This window comes from Neoarius graeffei, chromosome 12 (genome assembly GCF_027579695.1).
Source record: "Neoarius graeffei isolate fNeoGra1 chromosome 12, fNeoGra1.pri, whole genome shotgun sequence".
NCBI lineage: Eukaryota > Metazoa > Chordata > Actinopteri > Siluriformes > Ariidae > Neoarius > Neoarius graeffei.
The window spans coordinates 7,043,263-7,066,892 of record NC_083580.1 but is presented as its reverse complement, the minus strand read 5'-3'; the positions used below and the strand labels follow the sequence as shown (position 1 = coordinate 7,066,892).

Genomic DNA, 23,630 nt, shown 5'->3' with positions numbered 1-23,630 from the left:
TTCTGTTAGCGGAACACAGTCCTGTGCAAAATATTTATATATCGTTTTTTGTTAGATCATCCACCTCTAGGTTTAAAAAAAATGTAAATTAATTAATTAATTAATTAAAAAAAATTTAAAAAACCACACACCACGCTGCGTCATGACAGACCACCTGCACTGATTCAGTTACAGGTTGCCAGGTCTGTATAAAAACACCCACAACCTACACACTAAACAATTTTAAACTCAAACATTATCCTGTTTGTCATGACACAGCGTGTTTTTTTTTTTTTTAAACCTAGAGGTGGACGATATTAAAAAAAACGATATATTAATATTCTCAAACACCGTACTGTTCAAAAGTCTTGGAACCCTATTGTTTTCTTTACACAAACTTTGTTATAGATTTCTATTTTAGGGTTTCTACATTATCGAGTAATGCACCTACAGCCTGAGAGAATTCTACACAAACACACTTAAAGGGCTGATGACACGAACATGACTCTATGCAATTTCTTAAATAAACTATACAACATGGCAAACATGTTAGATTTCTGTTATAATTACGTGAAAAGAAGCTGTTGTTACGCGAATATCCAACTTTTAATTGCACAGCGCAAGAAAACTGGGTCCGTGGCTCGCGGCCATGTTGTGACGTTAGCAGAAGAACACGCTGCGGTTCACTGGCTGTTCTACTCTGGTTCTACTCGATGGAAATGGCGCATGAAAACGCCGGTGAACTCTCTAGTGCTAGCTCTTCCTCTTCTGAGAGTCTAGAATTGTGTTGATCTCTTCCGAATAGAATCTATGATAGCCTACCCTCTTTACCCTTTGCCTCTCGTTGCTAGGCGGCAGTTACATGAAAGCCGCAAGCTTTCACAAGCAAATACATGACTGATATCACGCCGACTTTATGATTACATTTATGATTATCATGTAGAATCTATAGCTCTACGTACCTTTATCTTATGTCGTTTCAAAACACATGTTCTGACAGGAGGACTGTCTTTGGATCCGGCATAGCTACTAGTAGACCCCCTCCGGAGTACTGGCAGTGTTGCCAGATTGGGAGGTTTCCCGCCCAGTTGAGCGGTTTCAAGTGCATTTTGGTGGGTTTTGAACATATTTTGGGCTGTAAAACTTCAGCAGTATCTGTTGCCAGATACTGCTGACGTTTTCCAGCCCAAAATATGTTCAAAACCCACTAAAATGCACTTGAAACCACCCAACTGGGCGGGAAACCTCCCAATCTGGCAACACTGTGTAGGCACTGCTGATGGTAGTAACACACGTTTGTGCTGAACTGAACACCCAAGAGATTCTTTTAAGCTAGGAAGGGTGTCAAAACAATCCAAATCGAAGTGTTCAGAGCACAGGACGGATGTTGGTGAGGGCTCCCACTTGTCACGAGTGCGCCTGACTTGCTTCACCCACTTCGCATGCAGCTCGGGATCTCTGGGAAACTTGTTGGAGCAAAAGCCGGCAACACAACGCGAAGGCATAATAACTATCTATCTATCTATCTATCTATCTATCTATCTATCTATCTATCTATCTATATATATATATATATATATATAAAAAATAAATGTATAATAAAAATACTAATAATGATAAACTGAACACCTGCCGCATCAACAACAAACTGGTAAGTTAGGAGGAAGGTTCTTTCGCTGACGTCATATAGCTCCTCCTCCTCCTAGGTGCTGCAGCCCCGTCAAATTTGCCCAGACAGCCGCGTTTATCATAACTTGTAAAATAGGTGCTTTCGTGAATTAATATATGGATCATCGGGAATTACTTTTTATGTTATAAAACATCGCCAAAGATGTCAAAAATGTGTCATCAGCACTTTAACTTTTCAACAGCTGCATGCACGTGAAATGGAAATAAACCGACTAAGGCAGGAAAAACTATTTTGGATAAAATTGTTATTGTCCGTTACAAGTAAAAAGTAACCAATAACCAAACTTCAATTCAATGTGTGATTGTCATTTTATGTTACAATTCACAACTATTCTATGGTTTTCCTAAGAAAAAAAAAAAAAAAAGGTAGTACTCGCAAAATAGGGGGCAAGTGATAATATTGGGGGGAAAAGTGGAAATTAACACTCACTAGGGCAAGTAGGTATAAAAGTTAATGTCGAGCCGTGTATTGGTATCTTCCAAACTAATTTCAGTTGTAAAATGCTAAACCATCTACAAATATAAAGTGCATTTTGGATAAGAATGACCCCTCGTCAATCACTAGTTTCAATCCTGACCTCTTTCAGGAAGGAAAGGTGAAAAACGGTCCCAAGTTCGAAATTCTGATATTAAAACTGTTCCTGAAGCTCCGACTAGTAACTATGACTTGAAGAGATGCTCATGCGTAACTTTTCATTGAAGATTTTGTCTTCATGATCCTTCTGACAGCACATGAAAGCAACATTATTATTTGTTCATCTCAAAATGATGGTAATTACCAGACAGTAATGTGGTGTTTCCAGTCAGATTTGTTCATGTCCTTGTACCCAGAAATGCATTACACCATCTTAACATTTTTTTTTTTTTTTAGATAAAAAGGTAACCTTTACTATTTATATCTATGATAGGAAAGGTTTAATAAATCCCGACACTCCATTTTTTTCAACATACGTTGCCACCTTGAGCTTTCTCTCACCCGCTGATCTGTTTCTTGAGCTTGGCGCAGAGCAGCAGGTCAGTGAAGAGGAAAATGTGTCGCAGCTTCCTCGCTCCTTCCACTAACTCCACCATGAAGCTGTCCTTCAGCAGCTGCCGACTCTGAGCACACAGTAAAAACATTCGTGTCAGTGAGATCGATTTTATTCCAGCGTGGTTGCTGTGGAATAATGGCAAAAATACATTACCGTTTACTATGACGCATTATGGATGTATCATATGGCTTACTATAGTGGACATGGAAATAATTAATAGTTTCCAGAGAAATGAGATGTCTCAGATACCACTTCAGCTGTCCAGGCAAAGTGCTTCTGAGGAACCACCGTATGGTTTATTACGAAACATTATGATTCATTATAAGCATGTATTCTTTTTTTCTGGCTGCTCCTGTTAGGAGTCGCTACAGCGGATCTGTTCCGCATATTTGATTTGGGATAGGTTTTACACTGGATGCCCTTCCTGATGCAACCCTCCTTGAGACTGGCACCAAGTATGCACTGGCTTGTGCAACCCCAGTGGCTGGTTATTTTACCTAATCCACATGTCTTTGAACTATGGGGGGAAACTGGAGCACCCAGAGGAAACCCACGCAGACACTGGGAGAACATGTATACTCCACACAGAAAGGCCCACGTCAGCTAGGGGGTTCGAACCCGGAACCTTCTTGCTGTGAAGCAACAGTGCTAATCACTGAATGAATCTATCATATGGTTTATATTGATGTGATCATTCATCGTAGAAGTACTGAGGGGGGGAAATAAATATATATATATATATATATATATATATATATATATATATATATATATATATATATATCTCAGGACACTTTTTTGATAGAATAAAAATGTGTGTTCTATTCCCTTCTACAACCCCGATTCCAAAAAAGTTGGGACAAAGTACAAATTGTAAATAAAAACGAAATGCAATAATTTACAAATCTCAAAAACTGATATTGTATTCACAATAGAACATAGACAACATATCAAATGTCGAAAGTGAGACATTTTGAAATTTCATGCCAAATATTGGCTCATTTGAAATTTCATGACAGCAACACATCTCAAAAAAGTTGGGACAGGGGCAATAAGAGGCTGGAAAAGTTAAAGGTACAAAAAAGGAACAGCTGGAGGACCAAATTGCAACTCATTAGGTCAATTGGCAATAGGTCATTAACATGACTGGGTATAAAAAGAGCATCTTGGAGTGGCAGCAGCTCTCAGAAGTAAAGCTGGGAAGAGGATCACCAATCCCCCTAATTCTGCACCGACAAATAGTGGAGCAATATCAGAAAGGAGTTCGACAGTGTAAAATTGCAAAGAGTTTGAACATATCATCTACAGTGCATAATATCATCAAAAGATTCAGAGAATCTGGAAGAATCACTGTGCGTAAGGGTCAAGGCCGGAAAACCATACTGGGTGCCCATGATCTTCAGGCCCTTAGACAGCACTGCATCACATACAGGCATGCTTCTGTATTGGAAATCACAAAATGGGCTCAGGAATATTTCCAGAGAACATTATCTGTGAACACAATTCACCGTGCCATCCGCCCTTGCCAGCTAAAACTCTATAGTTCAAAGAATAAGCCGTATCTAAACATGATCCAGAAGCGCAGACATCTTCTCTGGGCCAAGGCTCATTTAAAATGGACTGTGGCAAAGTGGAAAACTGTTCTGTGGTCAGACGAATCAAAATTTGAAGTTCTTTATGGAAATCAGGGACGCCGTGTCATTCGGACTAAAGAGGAGAAGGACGACCCAAGTTGTTATCAGCGCTCAGTTCAGAAGCCTGCATCTCTGATGGTATGGGGTTGCATTAGTGCGTGTGGCATGGGCAGCTTACACATCTGGAAAGACACCATCAATGCTGAAAGGTATATCCAGGTTCTAGAGCAACATATGCTCCCATCCAGACGACGTCTCTTTCAGGGAGGACCTTGCATTTTCCAACGTGACTATGCCAAACCACATACTGCATCAATTACAGCATCATGGCTGCGTAGAAGAAGGGTCCAGGTACTGAACTGGCCAGCCTGCAGTCCAGATCTTTCACCCATAGAAAACATTTGGCGCATCATAAAACGGAAGATACGACAAAAAAGACCTAAGACAGTTGAGCAACTAGAATCCTACATTAGACAAGAATGGGTTAACATTCCTATCCCTAAACTTGAGCAACTTGTCTCCTCAGTCCCCAGACGTTTACAGACTGTTGTAAAGAGAAAAGGGGATGTCTCACAGTGGGAAACATGGCCTTGTCCCAACTTTTTTGAGATGTGTTGTTGTCATGAAATTTAAAAATCACCTAATTTTTCTCTTTAAATGATACATTTTCTCAGTTTAAACATTTGATATGTCATCAATGTTCTATTCTGAATAAAATATGGAATTTTGAAACTTCCAGATCATTACATTCCGTTTTTATTTACAATTTGTACTTTGTCCCAACTTTTTTGGAATCGGGGTTGTAGCATGTTTCATTCATTTGGTTTGATAGCATGTAATATTGTTAGCATATCGCTTATCCTACGTGGATTACATCATTCTACCTAATGGAGAATGAGCGTTGAATATGGTTTATGATATCGCATGGTTGTCAAGATGATATGATGTCACACGTCGGAGACGTAAAGCTTTTGTGCTAGCGAGCGACTGTGACAATTTGTAAACAAACATGGTCGCCAGGTTTGCTTTGTTAAAAACGGAAGATTTTGAGAGAATTTTGAAAAAGAGATAGACGGTGAACACCCTAAAGGAATGCGTATGTATTATAATAATAACAACTCGTCTTCGACTCATTCAATATCGTGCTAGCTGAATGGAATATCAGATATACCACTCAAAGCCAGCCAATATTATTTAAAAGTGAACTGAAGGCAAATTTTATTAACAAAATTCTCTCATTTTATTAAATACAGGAATGCATTTTTGATCGCTATTTTGTCACTGCTAGAGCAAGTTATGAGTGTTTGAAATATGCTCTGTAATATATCAGTCCGTATGTCAAAGCAACGGCCGTAAACGAGATTTGTTGAGACCTGTGCGAGACATCGTAGGACGAAGTAAAACGTACAGCGGAAATCAAAGTGACCGACATTTGCCAACGTTGTCAAAAGACGCGTGCGACTTCTTTCGGATGCTGATGTAATCAAGCCGGAAGTTTTGTTTGTTTTGATAGCAATCAGGAAAGTTTGAAAAAAGTCGGCAGTAATCGTCATTGAAACTCGTTTTTGTGCAATATTTCATTTGGGAAAACAGTTTTCAAAAATGGCGGCACTGACACCTGGCTGACACTTCACGTTTTGAAGTCTCGCACAAGTCTCGTGAAGATCGCGCGGATAAGCGACGCCTGCTGTCGACCAAACAAACAAAACACTACGTTCACACTGCAGGCTGAAGTGACTCAAACCCGATTTTTTCGCCCATATGTGACCTGTATCCGAGCTTTTATTGACAATATGAACGACACAGATCCGATATTTTCAAATCCGACCCAGGCCGTTTGGATATGTGGTCCTAATTCCGATTCCTATCCCATCTTTTCATATGCGACTTCAGTCTGAACCGCCAGGTCGCATTCATCCGACTTGCACGTCATCAACAAGCCACAAACGTCACTATTCTGCGCTGAAGTAGGCGGCGGGTCTCTCAAAAAAAGTTACAACAACATGGCGCATGACATCAATGCGACTCCGCACCCACACGTTCCTTTGAACGGAGGTTGCAGTCACTACCGCGCAGTACGCCTGAGCCAAAACCCTTGCCCTCTTCCTTCTCAACCTCCTCCTTAACATCAGGCTATTGTGCATGTTCTGGCTCCGTCGCAACAACAACTGCATCATCGCCAGGTACTCCATGCTGGCTACTGTCACACACAGGAAACTTTAGGTTACTTCCGTAAACACTGGCCATGCTCACTGCGTGTGACGTCGTTGTATCCTGCAATGCGTATGCGGAACACTTTTAGGTCGCTTTTCGTTCATACTGAGGATCACATACAAGTCGTATACATTTGTTAATGTGAACGACCTCACAAAAAAATCGGATTTCACAAAAAAATCGGAATTGAGCATTAAGCCTTGCAGTGTGAACGTAGTGTAAATTCAACATGGCTAAAAACCAAATAGGCCGATAAGTATAATATTTAATTGCAATACAAGTCACGATATAAGGTTACTAAAACCAAAAACGTAACTGAATAACACGTTAATTAAGAAATAAAGCAAGTTTAAAAATGACTTCAGTTCTCCTTTAATTACCCATGGCTGTCTTTTGCGCCAAAAAACATGGTTAATTTTGTTTTTTAACAAATATCTCAGACACGTTTCATCTTGCTGCATTTGTCAACCTACAAAGGTTTTCCAAGAGTGGGAAAAACCCTAAATATTATATTTTATAGCTCTAATACTCTTGCCACTGCCTTACCTGACCCCTCTTAAATACTTCATCACCACCATCCATGCCTTCAACATTCACTTTTCAGAGCCTGAATACTGTTTATTAAAGATCTTTGCCATTAGGTGGCAGTCTTGTTTTTCATTCCTCAGCCACCAAGCCTCCAAAAAAAAAAAAAAACGACATTAAAATCACAGCATCCTTTATTGTGAGATCCTGAAATGAGATGAGATGCGATCCTGTGGCATTTTCAAGCAGGTAAACCCTGTGTGTGGATCATATGCACAGATAAAAGAGCCTGAGAGCAAAATCAGTGGCTAATGTGTGAAAGTGAAAACGTATACACAAACAGCCTGTGGCTACAGTTCTCACAGCAGCGCTCAAACACCACCACGTCATCCCTGCAGAGGGACAACAAAAGGTGACATCACAAACTGATCGTCCAATAGGACGCCTCTACCTGCCTCCTTTCCAGCTCAGCAGTCACCCCCCACATTTTCTAGACAGTATGTCATCGAGGTCCAGTCTTCATCAGCGCAAGAACCCACAGCTACTGAATAACACATACAGCCAGAAGAGATGTAGTGATGCAACAGTGCAGCGATGTGTGCTTTTGTGTGTCTGCAGCTGTGCCAGGATGATGGTGAAATGAGAACACACACAAATGTATATATAAACACACGTGAAGAGTATGGCAGATGTGCTGCTCAAATACAAAATCAGCTGATGGCCTGATTTCAGTCCAGCACCCAGGCAGCGTAATGAGAACGATCCGCTCCAACTGGCAAAGAAGAGAAATGACTGAGAGTCAAAGGCCTTCTGCTCCCACTAACCACCATGATACACAATTAAAGTGTTTCAACCGTGCTTCCTGAATAATTGAGAGGGAATTATAAAAACGATCATGCTTTCCTCCAGCTTGGCACTTCCCACTGAGACTAATGGAAAGGCTCGTCAGTGATGGTGAGAAGATAAATCTGACTACTGAACTTCCAAGTAGAGCCCTGCACTCCCGTGGGAGTCCCGCGGGACCCGACGCAAAGCAGTGCGGCGCGGGACAAATTTTGAAAGCTCATTGCGGGCGCGGGCGGGAGGGGGAGTGCATAATGCGGGAGCGGGCGGGAGAGGTGATAAGCTGCAGTCCCGCTAACTAAAAACGTGTTTAAAATAAAATTTATAAAATTATTAATTTATGTCTATCATATATAATTTGTGCTGGATATTTTATTTGGCATTAATAACATTTTAAGATGCCCAAATTTGCGGATGTGGTCTAATCTCGCGTACGTTTCCGATTCCTTTCCGCTCTTCCGTGTTTGAGATCTCCGATCATGGCAGAAGAGCAGAGCTCCTCTAGTGAAGCTCACAGTGCTTCAGAAGTAAGTGCTGCTTTAAAAAGAGGTACATTTACCGTTAAAAAGTCAAGAGTCCTGAAATCAGACATTTGGAAGTCGTTCTCACTCGTGTACGACGCAGAGGGAAATCAGCTGCCCTTTGCTTGTTGTGATAAGTGCCAAAACGTTCTGACATACAACGGCCATACATCAGGTACATCAGGTCTGAATCGCCATGTATGTACTGTCTTAAAAGGACAACAATTGTTGCTTTGGGAAACAGTCGGTTTTTGGATGTTAGTTAGTTCAAACTTGCATCGGACCATATTGGTTTAATGCTAACTTGGTTGGTTGTTTGGGAAACGCACCCCTGAACGTGAGCTGTAGATATTTATGCTCAAATCCACTCCAAGTAGGGGGCGGGGCACCATCACGCTGTGTCTTTAAATTATATTAATTTCTTATAGGCCTACTTGTATTTCCTAGAATGTAAATGTGAGGACTGACATAAGCTATGTGCAATGTACAATATTCTTAATATCCACTGTAGATTTTGGTAGGTGTGTTGGGTATCTCTGTAAAGCCTCAGCTGTGCATGTCGCCTGGCAACGCGCACCCTCGCTACGTGCGCTAGGTGAAGGATCGGTCAGTGGAGAGCTCAGCTAAGCTCAGCATGTTTAATTCCCCAAGCCAAATGACAAGAACTTTCGTGAGAAATAACGTGAACGTCTGCATCATGCGGGATTTGCGGGCGGGAGCGGGACAAAATATGGCAGGCGCGGGCCTGAAAATCATAATTCTTTGCGGGAGCGGGACTGAAAATTCTGTCCTGCGCAGACCTCTACTTCCAAGCAGCGGTGAAAATGCATTAAACCACACCGCTGTTGACTTGTCGATCCTGATTGGTCAGAAGGTGTTGATTAATTTTCGATAAGTGCAGCTATGGCAATAGGTTCCAAGGTTTATATTAATGTGCTTGTTGAAATATGTTATTGCTTCTAGAAGAATAACAAACAGGGACTTGGATAGCTGAAACTCCACATAAACTAATGGTTTAAAAATTGCATTTTTAGAAGTCGTCTCCAGTGACCATTACAGTCTAGTCTGGCTAACGCAACTTCAAAGCTCTGCGAGCATTGGTCTGGCAAAGATATTAAGTCCAACCGTTTCCCAAAGCGCGTGGTTGACCCGTCTCCCTGAAATGCCTCAGTTTGCTACTGGTCGAAGCCAGAAAAGGCTGTGACGAAGCTTAAACCAATCACATCACTCTTTCCTCTGACGTATGTGACGCGACGGAAACTGCTTGAGTAACAGGAAGAAGACAAATACCTCCAGGGCTGCTCTTTGCTCCGTTTTCAATGAGAACTTCCCGTTGAATGCTTTCAATACAGCATCTACCGCCGTGTCAAAGGCTTGCTGCTGCTCCATGTTCGTAATGTTTCTAGTGAATGAAGCGCTTCCGGCATAGATTCTGTAAACAATCTATGGCTGCCGGTCGCAGTTCTACTACGTCACTGCCTTGAACACGCCTCTACCCAGGGCCGTTGGAGATGCTCAAAGTTGATTGGCTCCCGATTTTTCAGGAGCTTGGAACAGCTGGAGATAGCTTGCCTTGCCAGACTAAGTTCGCAACAGGCCCGTGTTGCGTCACACTTAGGATGGGCGGGCCCAGGCTAATTACAGTCAGAAGTAAAGCTTTTTCCTCTTTGTTTTCTTAAGAACGTTTCTCTGTAACATTAGAAGCTGCATGATCAGCTTTTTGGTCTTAACAGAGAAAGAAAGAAAAACTGCTGAAGGAACAACTGGTTAAAGCTGTTTATAATGTAAATAACTATCTGATTTGCAGACGTTTCATAACATTAAACGTACGCTCCCTGGCGTAAAAAAAAAATTTTTTTTTTTTTTTTTTTAAATCGCTGCTTGGATTTGAATAAGCAAATACTTGAGTCTTTGTTTGGATAATTACTGCAGTTATTAATACGTTTCAGTTCACAAGAACTCAAAGTGCATATCATGGGTAAATTCAGGAGCAAGATCAATGTAATTCTCCTATTTTATATTAAACTTTGGTCAAATATCTGTCACATTTTGTGCTATTTTTTTTTACCTTGCGCAATACCAGAAAATCAGTTGAAATCAAGCCATTTGAGGCGAATTGGTCCGCCTCTGAAAAAACTCGGCATTTGGATTTCTCGGCAAACATTGATTTTCGTGACGTCATGTGTGGGACGCCTCCTTCTGAATCCTACGTCAGCGCTGGTTTGTTTATGAGAAAACGACCGTATTATTTACATCCCCGGTGTTGTCTCCGTCGTCTTCCCTACTTGAATCATCATCAAATCCAAACAGATGAAGCCCCAATTCTGACATCTCATTATATTCTTCATCCGAAGGTGAAGTAACATTGCGTTCAGGTGACAATTCCATATTTCAATCCAAAATCGCTAGCTGCTAAACTTGGTCTACACAGGCTGTGCACTGAAACCGTGCAAGCTCTCGCAGCCTGCTGGCGCCTCCGCAGGTGACGTCACGAATCTGGCTCCAGACTCCCTTGGGATTTTTCCAGATGCGTTTTATTTTATTTTTTTTCTGCTGTAGACAGATGGCCTTGTGCAAAATTACCCTTCTGAATGAGTGTGTAAAGGGAAACGAAATTGGTCCAGGATATGCACTTTAACCCTAACTGATGCAGTGAGTAGATTCTCATTTCTTGGACAACCATGTTGGAAGATGTATACTGTGATGGTGGAAAAGATGTTACTGTGTTTCAGAAGAGTCAAATTATTGACTTGAATCAAGCAAAGAAGAAAACTTTTCTTCCAGATTGCTGAAATGACTGGAATTGGGTTAAGAACTGTCCAACGTATTATTAAAACCTGGAAAGATAGTGGTGAACCATCAAATTCGCGCAAAGAACATTGTCAGAAAAAACTCTTGACTGACCATGATCAGAGATCACTTAAATCCCTGGTGAAGCCAAATCATTTATATATTAAAAAAAAAAAAAAAACCTGATAGAAGAACTCACGGCTATATTTAATAGTCAAAGTAAGAGCATTTCCACACGCACAATACAACAAGAACTTACCAGATTGAGACTAAACAGCTGTGTTCTCATCAGAACACTACTTGTTAGTGAGACTAATCAGAAGAAAAGGCTTCAACTTGCTAGGGAGCATAAAGATTGGACTTTGAAGCAATCAAAAAAAAAGTTGATGTGGTCTGACGAGTCCAGATTGACCTTATTCCAGAGTCAGGGTAAGAAGGGAAGCACATGAAGCGATGTACCCATCATGCATAGTGGCCACTGTACAAGCCTCTGGAGGCAGTGTTATGATCTGGGGTTGCTTCAGTTGGTCAGGTCGAGGCTCAGCAACATTATATGGCAATAAAATAAAGTCAGCTGACGACCTGAATGTACTGAATGACCAAGTTATCCCATTAACGGATTGTTTCTTCCCTGATGGCAAGGCCATATTCCAAGACGACAATGCCAGGATTCTTCAGACTTAAATCGTGAAAGAATGATTCAGGGAGCATGAGGAATCGTTTTCACACATGAATTGGCCTCCACAGCGTCCTGACCTTCAACTCTCCCGTCGTTAATTACAAGCTCTAGGTGAAATTAAGGCGACACTCGATAGAAATAAATGTTGAGACAATGCCATGGCAAACGCACACTGTAATCAAAGCTAAAGGTGGTCCAACAAACCAGGCAGTGTAGTTCTCTCTATCACAACAATCATTAAAAAAATAACGATAATCACCACCACCACTCTGAGAACCACTAAAATTGCACAAGCTCCACATGGACTTTCGCGCCATCATTTTTATCCAATCCCTCTTAGACCTACTTAAACATCATCACCTGCTATCACCTCATAAACCGATATTTCCCTTCTGGAAGATTCTGAAATACAAATCAGTTCATCTTAAAATTCCCTTTGGTGAGGCTCAGTCTTCATTAAAGAACTGAAGGGGAAAAAAAGAAAAAGGAACAAACACATTTTCAGGAATTAGTGATGTCATGGGCGGCTGACTTAAGCAGGTATTCTTGGTACAGCTATTCATAGAGCCCACATAGAGTCAGATGACTCGGGCTTTAGAGTGCAGTTACACAGAATTAAGGGTTTTTATGCCCTCCGGTCTCAGCGGCAATCCACTCTCTAGTTTATGAGTGCAAGAGCTTCCAATAAGTGCCTCGGGTCCAAACTCCAGAGGCTACACATGTGCACTTTGATTAGACGACTTTAAGCAGGATTTGAACAGGCATCTCAAGGCACTAAATCCTAAAGCATTTTTATTAATAATTTCAATGAAACAAACACTGGAACATTTTATCAGTTCTTTCTGTTATACAAGTTCTCGTTCTTCCTTTATGCTTTCTTGTCCCTTTCGAGCGACTTAACGTATCATTATTAAATCATCCGAATGAACAAAGAACGACAACCTAAATATATGGAGTAAATAACCATATATGAGCAGCAGGTTATAATTTATTCCAAGCATTTTTCTCTCGTGAACACGACGCCCTCGTTTCTGCAAGGAGCGCTCATCAAACCAGCTGTCTCTGCACATCAGATGACATTTTCCTAAAACCTGCCTTTAGCGAAATGTGACAAGGGAAGTCTCTTAAAATTGCTCACTACAAGCACATTTTAACCATGAGATGAACAAAAGAAAAAAATTTCCCAGCAGCTTCACGTGCATTAGAACAGCAGCATACATTATTTATAAGTTGGGGTGGGTGTACGTACATATACACACAAATTGGTGGATACTGAATTAAAAAATTTATTTGATGCAATCCATCAATCAGCTGTAGTTGTCGAATTATAGTATGTATATGAATTACGTCGAATGCACCATTTTACAATTTATCTACAAATATCCATTTCATGGATACATGTCCGTGGTTGAAACGTGCGTGTCCTGGACCAAGCCAACAATCCAAAACCTAACCATCAGCATGACGCTGAGCCCGGCTGTTAACGGATCTACAGCAGTATTTGTTTTCATAGCTAACAAAGCTTTGAGCGAATGAAAAGATGCCAGCAAACAAGCTTCATGATGTGTGACTGCAGGGTTTGCCTTTTGTGTGCTTAAAAACAGTCAAAAATGTGTAGATAAAGCAGAAAAGTATGCGTTTGTAGTGCTACACTCAACATAAATACCTCCATACTTCACACGATCCCAATGAATAAAAGAAGCCGGAGCAGTTGCAGAAGAGAAACATGCTGCTCCATTTGCATTTTAATTAAGCAGCTTCTGTGCATTCCCCTTCCCCCATGTGGCCGGCACAGGTCTCCGGAGCTCGGCTCCTTGTCCTCTCAAGCTCTTGTCTCACTCATTTTATGCAGGAATTACTGACATGCTGCGACCATACGATAGTACGGATACAGGGATATATATCCTCAGCACATGCATATTATAAAGGCTGATATGACTATCATAACGCAAGACTTTGTATTTTGGAAAAAAAACAAACAAACTTGTCTGTCTATTCTGACTACATCTCTGCAAACCCTTACATTTTGGTATTTTTGGTGCCTGTGCATTTTCTATATTGTGTTATTCTTGTGATAAATGGTCCAGTATGGTGTTTAGTACCTGGTCATGACTACCATAGACTGTTTGCACTTGCGTCACGAATCTCCCGTGATCCTTTCCAATTTTGTTGTGTGCGCCATCTTTGTGGTATAGCATCCAGGGCGACCGAGGAGAGTACATTGGCGAACTGTAATTTCCGCAAATATATCACGAATTGAATAATAGTGACAGGGTCAGATACAGGGAAAAGATAAAAGAATGTTCGGGGTGGATCCGTACAGCAACGTTGTAGAGTATGAAGACGATGTATGGATGTGGCCGAGTGTGAATTACCTGCTGTTAACTACTAGCTTTGTCACTGGGAAGCAGAGAAAAGCATACAAAAGTTTAGCGCAAGTTTACTGTAAGGATCTAGTAGGTTCCTGATGTGGGCAAATGTTACACAAACCCAAAAAAAAAAACCAACCTAGTTACTGACACCGTCTTAGGCAACATTTTACCGAGCTCAACTACCTACATTTTACTGGGGCTTTGTGCTATGCATTTGTAACTGCAATATAAATTGGAGAAGCACTTACATGTACATCACTTACAGTATGTCGCATATACACAACCCTGATTCCAAAAAAGTTGGGACAAAGTACAAATTGTAAATAAAAATGGAATGCAATAATTTACAAATCTCAAAAACTGATATTGCATTCACAATAGAACATAGACAACATATCAAATGTCGAAAGTGAGACATTTTGAAATTCATGCCAAATATTGGCTCATTTGAAATTTCATGACAGCAACACATCTCAAAAAAAGTTGGGACGGGGCAATAAGAGGCTGGAAAAGTTAAAGGTACAAAAAAGGAACAGCTGGAGGACCAAATTGCAACTCATTAGGTCAATTGGCAATAGGTCATTAACATGACTGGGTATGAAAAGAGCATCTTGGAGTGGCAGCGGCTCTCAGAAGTAAAGATGGGAAGAGGATCACCAATCCCCCTAATTCTGCGCCGACAAATAGTGGAGCAATATCAGAAAGGAGTTCGACAGTGTAAAATTGCAAAGAGTTTGAACATATCATCATCTACAGTGCATAATATCATCAAAAGATTCAGAGAATCTGGAAGAATCTCTGTGCGTAAGGGTCAAGGCCGGAAAACCATACCGGGTGCCCGTGATCTTCGGGCCCTTAGACGGCACTGCATCACATACAGGCATGCTTCTGTATTGGAAATCACAAAATGGGCTCAGGAATATTTCCAGAGAACATTAACTGTGAACACAATTCACTGTGCCATCCGCCGTTGCCAGCTAAAACTCTATAGTTCAAAGAAGAAGCCGTATCTAAACATGATCCAGAAGCGCAGACGTCTTCTCTGGGCCAAGGCTCATTTAAAATGGACTGTGGCAAAGTGGAAAACTGTTCTGTGGTCAGACAAATCAAAATTTGAAGTTCTTTATGGAAATCAGGGACGCCGTGTCATTCGGACTAAAGAGGAGAAGGACGACCCAAGTTGTCATCAGCGCTCGGTTCAGAAGCCTGCATCTCTGATGGTATGGGGTTGCATTAGTGCGTGTGGCATGGGCAGCTTACACATCTGGAAAGACACCATCAATGCTGAAAGGTATATCCAGGTTCTAGAGCAACATATGCTCCCATCCAGGCGATGTCTCTTTCAGGGAAGACCTTGCATTTTCCAACATGACAATGCCAAACCACATACTGCATCAATTACAGCATCATGGCTGCGTAGAAGAAGGGTCCGGGTACTGAACTGGCCAGCCTGCAGTCCAGATCTTTCACCCATAGAAAACATTTGGCGCATCATAAAACGGAAGATACGACAAAAAAGACCCAAGACAGTCGAGCAACTAGAATCCTACATTAGACAAGAATGGGTTAACATTCCTATCCCTAAACTTGAGCAACTTGTCTCCTCAGTCCCCAGACGTTTACAGACTGTTGTAAAGAGAAAAGGGGATGTCTCACAGTGGTAAACATGGCCTTGTCCCAACTTTTTTGAGATGTGTTGTTGTCATGAAACTTAAAATCACCTAATTTTTCTCTTTAAATGATACATTTTCTCAGTTTAAACATTTGATATGTCATCTATGTTCTATTCTGAATAAAATATGGAATTTTGAAACCTCCACATCATTGCATTCCGTTTTTATTTACAATTTGTACTTTGTCCCAACTTTTTTGGGACAAACAGTAGAAATATAAGCCTACCCTTTACGAAATGATCTGCACATACTCGTACATATTTGTACCTGGTCTCTTTTATGTCCGATCTGTTCAGGTTTGCAAGCCACTCTGTCTGTTGCCTACAGGTTAGATCTTCCATTTGGGGTTTTTCTTGCATTTTAACAGCGGGTAAATTAAACAATCTGACTCTAGCCTTAGCAGAATTGTTTGAGCAGCTGATAACTGCGCAAATTTGCAGCATTTCGTATAAAGGTACTTGTTGCTACGCGTGCGTTATTCCACAAAGATGGTGGACACGGCTAAATCAGAGAAGGTCATGGGACATGTGACGTCATGTGCAAACCGTCTATAGAAGATGACAGGAATGAAGGGTAATTTGGGGCAGAGTTAGCAGTACTAGTCATTTCTAATTGGATACGCAAACTATATTGCAAAACAATACCATATTGTGCAACATCATATTAATTTATTTAACATCTCAAAAAAAAAAAAAGAGCACAGATCATTTTATGGCCCAAAGTCAAACTTGAAACAAAAAGCAGAAATACATTTTTAAAAAATTACTTCTTCCCCCCCCCAAAGTTTGGTTATTTGGTCAACACCCACCTCTCCCTATCATGAGGAACTGCTGCTTATGCTACATTACAGGCCAAATGAACACACTCCGAGGAAAGTGCTATCTGCCCTCTTGCGCATCCACAAGCTCACAGACGTCTGTGACTGTCTAGTGTCACTTTTGATTGACGAGGAAGAAAATGACGCCCTTTCTCCCGCCCAGAGACTCAGCCTCCAATGGCTGTGACATCACCACGATTAAAAACTAATTTTCTGAACGGTAGAGCGAATGCTTTTTCTTCCCCCTCCAATCATGTTACATGCTGACTGTTGCATCATTTTGCAGATTTTTCATCTTTTTATCAGCAGCAAAACTTAAACAGTTTTATCAGCCTCAACGCAACTTGTCCCTCAACTAAAAAAAAAAAAAAGAATCATGTTTTGAGACAGGCTGTACAGAAGGAAAATGCCCCTTGTCAGGTGAAATGTGGTCAAAGCGCTTTGTCCAAGCGTCTTAAACAAGACAATAATGACGTTGAGAACAACCCAAAGATTTACATCAACCCTTTTCATGTACACATCATCAATATTTGATCAGTAGTTTGCCATCTCTGCCAGAGACCACATAGGGGTTTGTGATCGAGTGTGCGTGTGTATGTGAAGGAGGACTCCTCACGAGATGGCCGCCTCCTGAATAATAAATGTGATGCGAATCAGAGTGAGGTGGCTCGTTAAGGCACATTACACGCCACCCTTCACTCGCAGTCCATCAAGTGCCAGTGATTCATCTGACACTCCCACGAGTTCCTGCTGCTGGAACAATGGGATGGGGGACCAACTGTGTCTTTGTGTGTGAAATTAAGATAGACGTTTGTGTGTGTGTGTGTGTGTGTGTGTGTGTGTGTGTGTGTGTGTGTCTCACACTGTTAAGAAAGAGGAAAACTGGAAATCAGTGCAGGAGGGGGAAAGGAATGGCTAAATGGCTGATCTCATGATTTTCTCTCTCTTCTGATGTCAACAAGGACACTTCCTGTCTCACTGTCGGTACCCTGTGATAATATGACTGAAGATCATTACGAGCCACATAGCAAGGTAATAACCAACAAGGGGAGCGCCGTGGCTCAGGTGGATAAGGCGCCATACCATAAATCCGGGGACCCGGGTTCGATTCCGACCCGAGGTCATTTCCCGATCCATCCCCGTCTCTCTCCTGCTCATTTCCTGTCTCTACACTGTCCTAGCCAATAAAGGTGGAAAAAGCCCCAAAAAAAATCTTTAAAAAAAAAAAAAGTAATAACCAAAAAGATTTTAATGCCCTATAGCAGGTCAGGATTGGACAGAATGTACTTGGGCTGTGGTTGGGTCACATCAGATCCCCCCCTCCCCACTCACCTCGCCCTTTTTCACGGTCATGGACTGGCGACGTGGTGTGCTTTCCTCGTTGATGCTGGACAGGAAGTTCTGCGAGATCCGCAGGGCATCTTGAAGGAGGGGATGGTCTGGGTGACTGGACGGCGTGTGCTTTAGCAGATCCTATACCACACACACACTTCTATTAGAATCTACATTTTTTTTATGAATTAAAAAAACCCAGAAACTATATGGTAAACAAATCAGTAACTTACGTGTAAAACTAGTGTGCTTCTTGTTACTCTATCCACTGGTTTATAAAGGAGAGCTGACACACACACACACACACACAAATTATTAAACAAGACAGCTTTACATTGTCAAATAATCAAGTCTGCTACAACTAAATGTTGCACTCATTTTTTTTTTTTAATATTCTAGAAAATTAGGTCCATTGGCGTAAAAGCTCTGGCAATGTCCATGACATCACCAGACGCTTTAAAAGTGACCAAGTGAAACCAATAGGTATTTACAAGTTTAGTGGGTTTGAGACATAACCTCTCTTAAAGCTCTGAGGTCCCTGCAACTTTCCTCGTGACCTTGAGATATTTTCAACATTTTAAATTTGCACATTAATCCAATACACATCATTTAAACAATAAATGAAAATGCACATAAGAGGTCTTACTTTCCAGTGAGTACTTGGCTATCTGGTCCTTGCACTCTTTGGTGCTTCGGACTTTCAGGTTCTACAGAGGTGGAATAAAAGAGAGAAGAAAAGAGGTTAGACTGCAGAGGTAAACAAACAATGAACCCTCTTCTACGATTTCACTGTTATAATAAACTTCAGTATTTCTGATGTGGCATCCAGGACATATTTGCGGTAACACAAAGTAAGTCTCTGTCACTGTTATAAACTGTTTATGTGTGTCCTGTGGATAACTTGTCACAGACACCATTACATAGATGATTGATTGAATACTTAAATGTTATTTAAACAAGACAATCTCTATGTAACAGGTGTTTTTGGCACAGGTAGGAACAAGACACAAATATTCCTTTAACCAAGATCAATTTTCATGCGACACATGAGCGATGGATTATAACTGCTAGCACTGTTTTGCTGGGTTCCAGTCACGTGACTTTTCTTAGCGGTTTTATCAGAAGTGAAATAGCTGGTGGTCTAAACAGCTGCCGTAGTGCAAACAACTAGCGATAACTTATCAGAGTACACTCGTAATCTAGAAGCCACTGCTGGCTTTAGATATATTCAGAAAATTGCTATGTGCAATGGAATCGACCCCTACAGTCTGGGAAAGAAGGATTTGTCATACGATTTTGGAAACTACCCTTCAGTCGAGTTCCCTGACATCTCGAACTATCTGGTGTTGCAGACGTCCTTCTGCACCGCAAAACAGATGAAAGCGTGGAAGAGTATGGAGGCTTACACTTTTTTGTATGTGGCTGGGTAAAGGACCTCGCTATCAAGTTGCTGCCGAATGAATCCTGTATTGTTTTGCCCGTGTAAGTATTTTATTTTTAAATAGAGATGAAAGTGGAGCAAAGAAAAAAAAACCCTGAAAGTCAAACTAAGATATGGGGGGGGGGGGGGGGGACGTCCCCTGAAAATATTTTAATAACATAACACACAAAACCCTGCATTCTAGTGCATTTTAGTACTTATTTTCACTAAAACAAGTTATAACTTTTAAGCCTTTTTTCTTTCATGTACATTAATGATTAACATGTCAAAAATATCAAATTTAATTCCCCTAGTTAATGAGTAATTTTCAGGAGTGCATTTAGAAAACGAGGTGATTTTCCTGCCTACACAGTTCATTACTTTGGAAAAAAAAAAATCAGACAGTTGAAGGTAAACTCAGCAAAATCCCAAAACAGTACCGTTAAAAAGTAAAAGGTCTGTTAGAGTTTCTAAAGCTTTCAGGTTTCAACGTTGGGGACATTGAGCCTCGTTTATCAATCTTTTAGTAGAGTTGTGCGTTTGCATAAGCTAAAGTGAACTAAAAATTTCCAATTCATATTTATGCGAGTTGAAGCCAATTGTTTACATTAGTTCATATTGTCTGTAAATTTAAACACGCCAATGAATACCAAATTTCTCATATAAATCAGGGGCGTAGGGTGTGTGTGTGTCACACACACTGACTGGCAGCCTGAGTACATTATGTAACAAAAAATAATTACCATTGCTAGTTTTAGGCAGCTTAGAAACCGGCTCTTCCATTATTGCTGTTTCTTCCACGTTTTCTTGATGTTGTTCTTGATGATGTTCTAAAACTTAGCTTCGAAACCACAAAATGCAACTTTAATGGGAAAAAAAAATATATATATATATATATATATATATATATATATATATATATATATATATATATATATAAAATAAATTGCTTACCTCTCTTCACGTTGAAAGGAAGAAAGTTTTGCTTGTTTTGACATGGCGAATTATTAACACGAGAAAATACTCGTAATTCGCAACTAAAAAGACTGGCAGCTACACTGGCAGCTTGAACATGCTTTCTAGTGCGATTGTGTTGCGCTTGCGCAGAACAGTGTCAATCCTGCACACCTTAGCAGGCGCGCCTTGGGCGTGCACGCCTAACGAGCTCCGGCACGCGCGCCGTTAACAAAGAACACCTGTCTTTAATCAATGAACTATGTTTGGGCTATTTAAGGACTGCGCCCATGCAAGGACGATGCAAAGTATTACGCCGCGTCTAGGAACGCGAAAAATCTGAAAAATTTCTCCATTCGGAAAACCGGAGATTTTCAAGAGTTTTGTCAAATATCCGGATTTCCAGGTATTTTGTCATTAGGAATTTTCATGAAAATCTAAAAATCCAGAATTCCGGGAAAATCCGGAACACTTTCATGACTATTTAAAGCTTTTCGTTTAAGTCTTTACAACGATGCGCTAACAAAAGAGTTTGCTTGATTCTCACTTGTGTTGGCTCTTGTCTCTCAGCTAAATCATTCACAAAGATCATCAGAAACTCCTTTAAAGACCTGGATCTTAGTTAAACAAGACGGAGAAGTGATCACGGCGCATTGTAACTATACAGCTGGGGAAGAATTTTGTCACGACCTTCATGCATCTGGACTTTGTGAGGAGGAAACAAAGAAACAGCTGGGGACTTTAGCGCTTCATGACCAAAACAAGTACCGTAAAATAAAATAACGACACATAGCAAGAAAAGTACTTGGAAAACACTCAGGACAGAGCTGAGAGGGGAAAACAAACCTTTCACCAAGTGATCACTGCAAACTCGAGTATGCTTCGACTCGGCTCCCTTCGATTTCAGCGAGAGGTTCAAAAGCCGCCTTTCTCAACGTATTTTTGTGAAATCCTGTGTTTGTTCACCCTTTTTTATTAGTTCACGGGGAATCCTGAAGAAACTTATCAGTTTCACGGTTTGATTGATTTGAACAACCTAAAACAATGCAAATGTAAGGCATTTTTAATGCGAGCAATGCACCTTCTCCGTACAAACGCTTTGTCAACTGAGCTTTGGTAGACCACCAGCTAAAGTTCTGAATAACTAATGAGGTGGATGTGACGTCACGTGAAACCCAGCAATATAAAGTATTTACTGTATTAGAACAATGAAAATTATATTTATGCTTTACTTTATCTCACTGTATGATTCAGCACAACACTATTCATTATTTTAAGGCCATGAATGAACGATATTCCATTTGAGCAATTAAACTTTTGTTTTTATCTGTGTCTGCGGTTAGGGTTTGGCGAGTCAAGTGTGAATGAACATGTTAGCTTATCCACTTTCTAGATGAACATGCAGATAAATCAGAGTATTATTCTAACACAAGCTTGTGGCTCTGAAACCCACATAACACTCTTCATCCCCTTTGGTTTTCTCTGCTCTGCTTTCCCATTAAACACAATTATCCTAACGTTCGGCTAGTGTTGGTGTCAGGGGACCGGGGGAGCCAGGCTCGCTGTATTAGATGAAGTATCAGTTGGCATGACGACGCTCGATGGGGATGGGGGAGGGGGTTACTTGGAGTGGGCTGAACTGAGACGGAGTAGTGTTTTCTCCTTCAAGCGTTTTTAGCTGGCCATAAAATCTCATGCCAAGTCCCGAAAGAGCTCCGTTTTCTACACCTCAGGTGGGGAACCATGTTTCAGCTCTCTCAATACTCAAAGTGATGGAGAAATCCCAGGATAGGGTGTAAGACAGATTGAAATATCTGCTGGACCTTTTTTTCCCTGAGCAGAGTTAGAGAATGCAGTCTTGCCAGAATAAGAGAGAAAAAGACCTTTAATTTGAAAACCATTACTTCAGAGATCTCCGCGAACTGTGCATTGGCCTGGCAGCATTTCTCTGCAGTCTCCACAGCTAGTTCATAGTTGTCCACAAATGCCCGGTATACTCCTAGCTGACTGGCCTACAGGTAAAGAAGAAAGACAAACAAACAAAAACCCTGTTATGATTATATTCATACTTATTTGCTTCATGGATAATCCCAGTCAGATACTCAGAAAATAAAGAACATTATTGTCCCTTTAGGGGTGCAACGGCTCATCACTGGGGCAGTACCCTTTAAGGTACTTATTTGTACCCTTTATATACTGATTGGGAACATAATATGTACCTTTTTGGCCCTAAAAAGGTACACATAGTTACCTTGAAGTCCAATAATGAGCCCAGGGGGTACACTTGTGTCGCTTCTACCTTGGGGGGACAGAAATGGACTCCTACTGTACCCCCATTTCTGACAGATATTTTGCCTGATGAATGTTCTTAATTGTGATGAACAATTATTTATTTGCTTATGCTGCTGACTTTATAGCACGTTTACAATAAAAGAAATGCAGTGAAATGCTGGACATCACAATTTGGTTTACCTTTTATTCTCTACAGACATAAATCTGTACTGAAAAGAAAGAAAAAAACAGGTAACGGAGCAATAAGATGAATAAAACTTTGGAAAAAAATCAACTTTGGGGTGCGAAAAGGAACTCAACTTTTGATTATTTTCCTATAACAGTATGGCCCCGTTATACTTCTTTCCTTACGTATTACATAAGTGATGTGAGCTATTTATATTAAAATTGGGCTGTAAAAAAAAATAAAATAAAAAAATGCCATGGAACTTTTAAACGTTTACTTGAATTCAAGAGAGGGGTCCAAAAGGCAGTAACTTTTGCAGTTTCCAACCATGGTGGACTCACAATTATCTCCGATTTGAAAAATCACACTCCCAGTTGGGTCAATTTATTTTTGGGCATGGAAATTGAAACAGAAATTAGCAATGTTATTATACACCAAATTATATTTCTACTTGCTATACACACACAAGATTTATTCATTCAGTGCCAAAAGAACCACAATATTACACAAAACCCCCATTTTTCTTTTCCAACACTTTTCTAACTTTTAATGAATTAATCCAGAGCTGGAAAAACAGCAATCAGTAAAGAATTGCTGTCCTATCGTGATGGAGTGCGTGAGATGAAGTCGTAAAAAATTATCCACGTCTGGACGTCCCCAGGCGGACAGATGAGTCAGTATCATCAGTATCCGATCCGC

The 23,630-nt window shown here is 40.7% G+C and overlaps 1 protein-coding gene across 1 annotated transcript in view; it reads right to left on the bottom strand.

Annotated features, from left to right (window-relative positions):
* Positions 1-23,630, bottom strand: part of bcr (BCR activator of RhoGEF and GTPase) — a 159,678-nt gene that overhangs the window by 31,285 nt on the left and 104,763 nt on the right. Inside the window, exons 5-9 of the mRNA XM_060935434.1 lie at positions 22,378-22,485; positions 18,746-18,806; positions 18,333-18,385; positions 18,100-18,240; positions 2,645-2,766 (exon numbers count right to left, since the gene is read on the bottom strand). Of these exons, the coding sequence (XP_060791417.1) occupies positions 2,645-2,766; positions 18,100-18,240; positions 18,333-18,385; positions 18,746-18,806; positions 22,378-22,485 (485 nt within the window). The remainder of the gene's footprint in view (positions 1-2,644; positions 2,767-18,099; positions 18,241-18,332; positions 18,386-18,745; positions 18,807-22,377; positions 22,486-23,630) is intronic.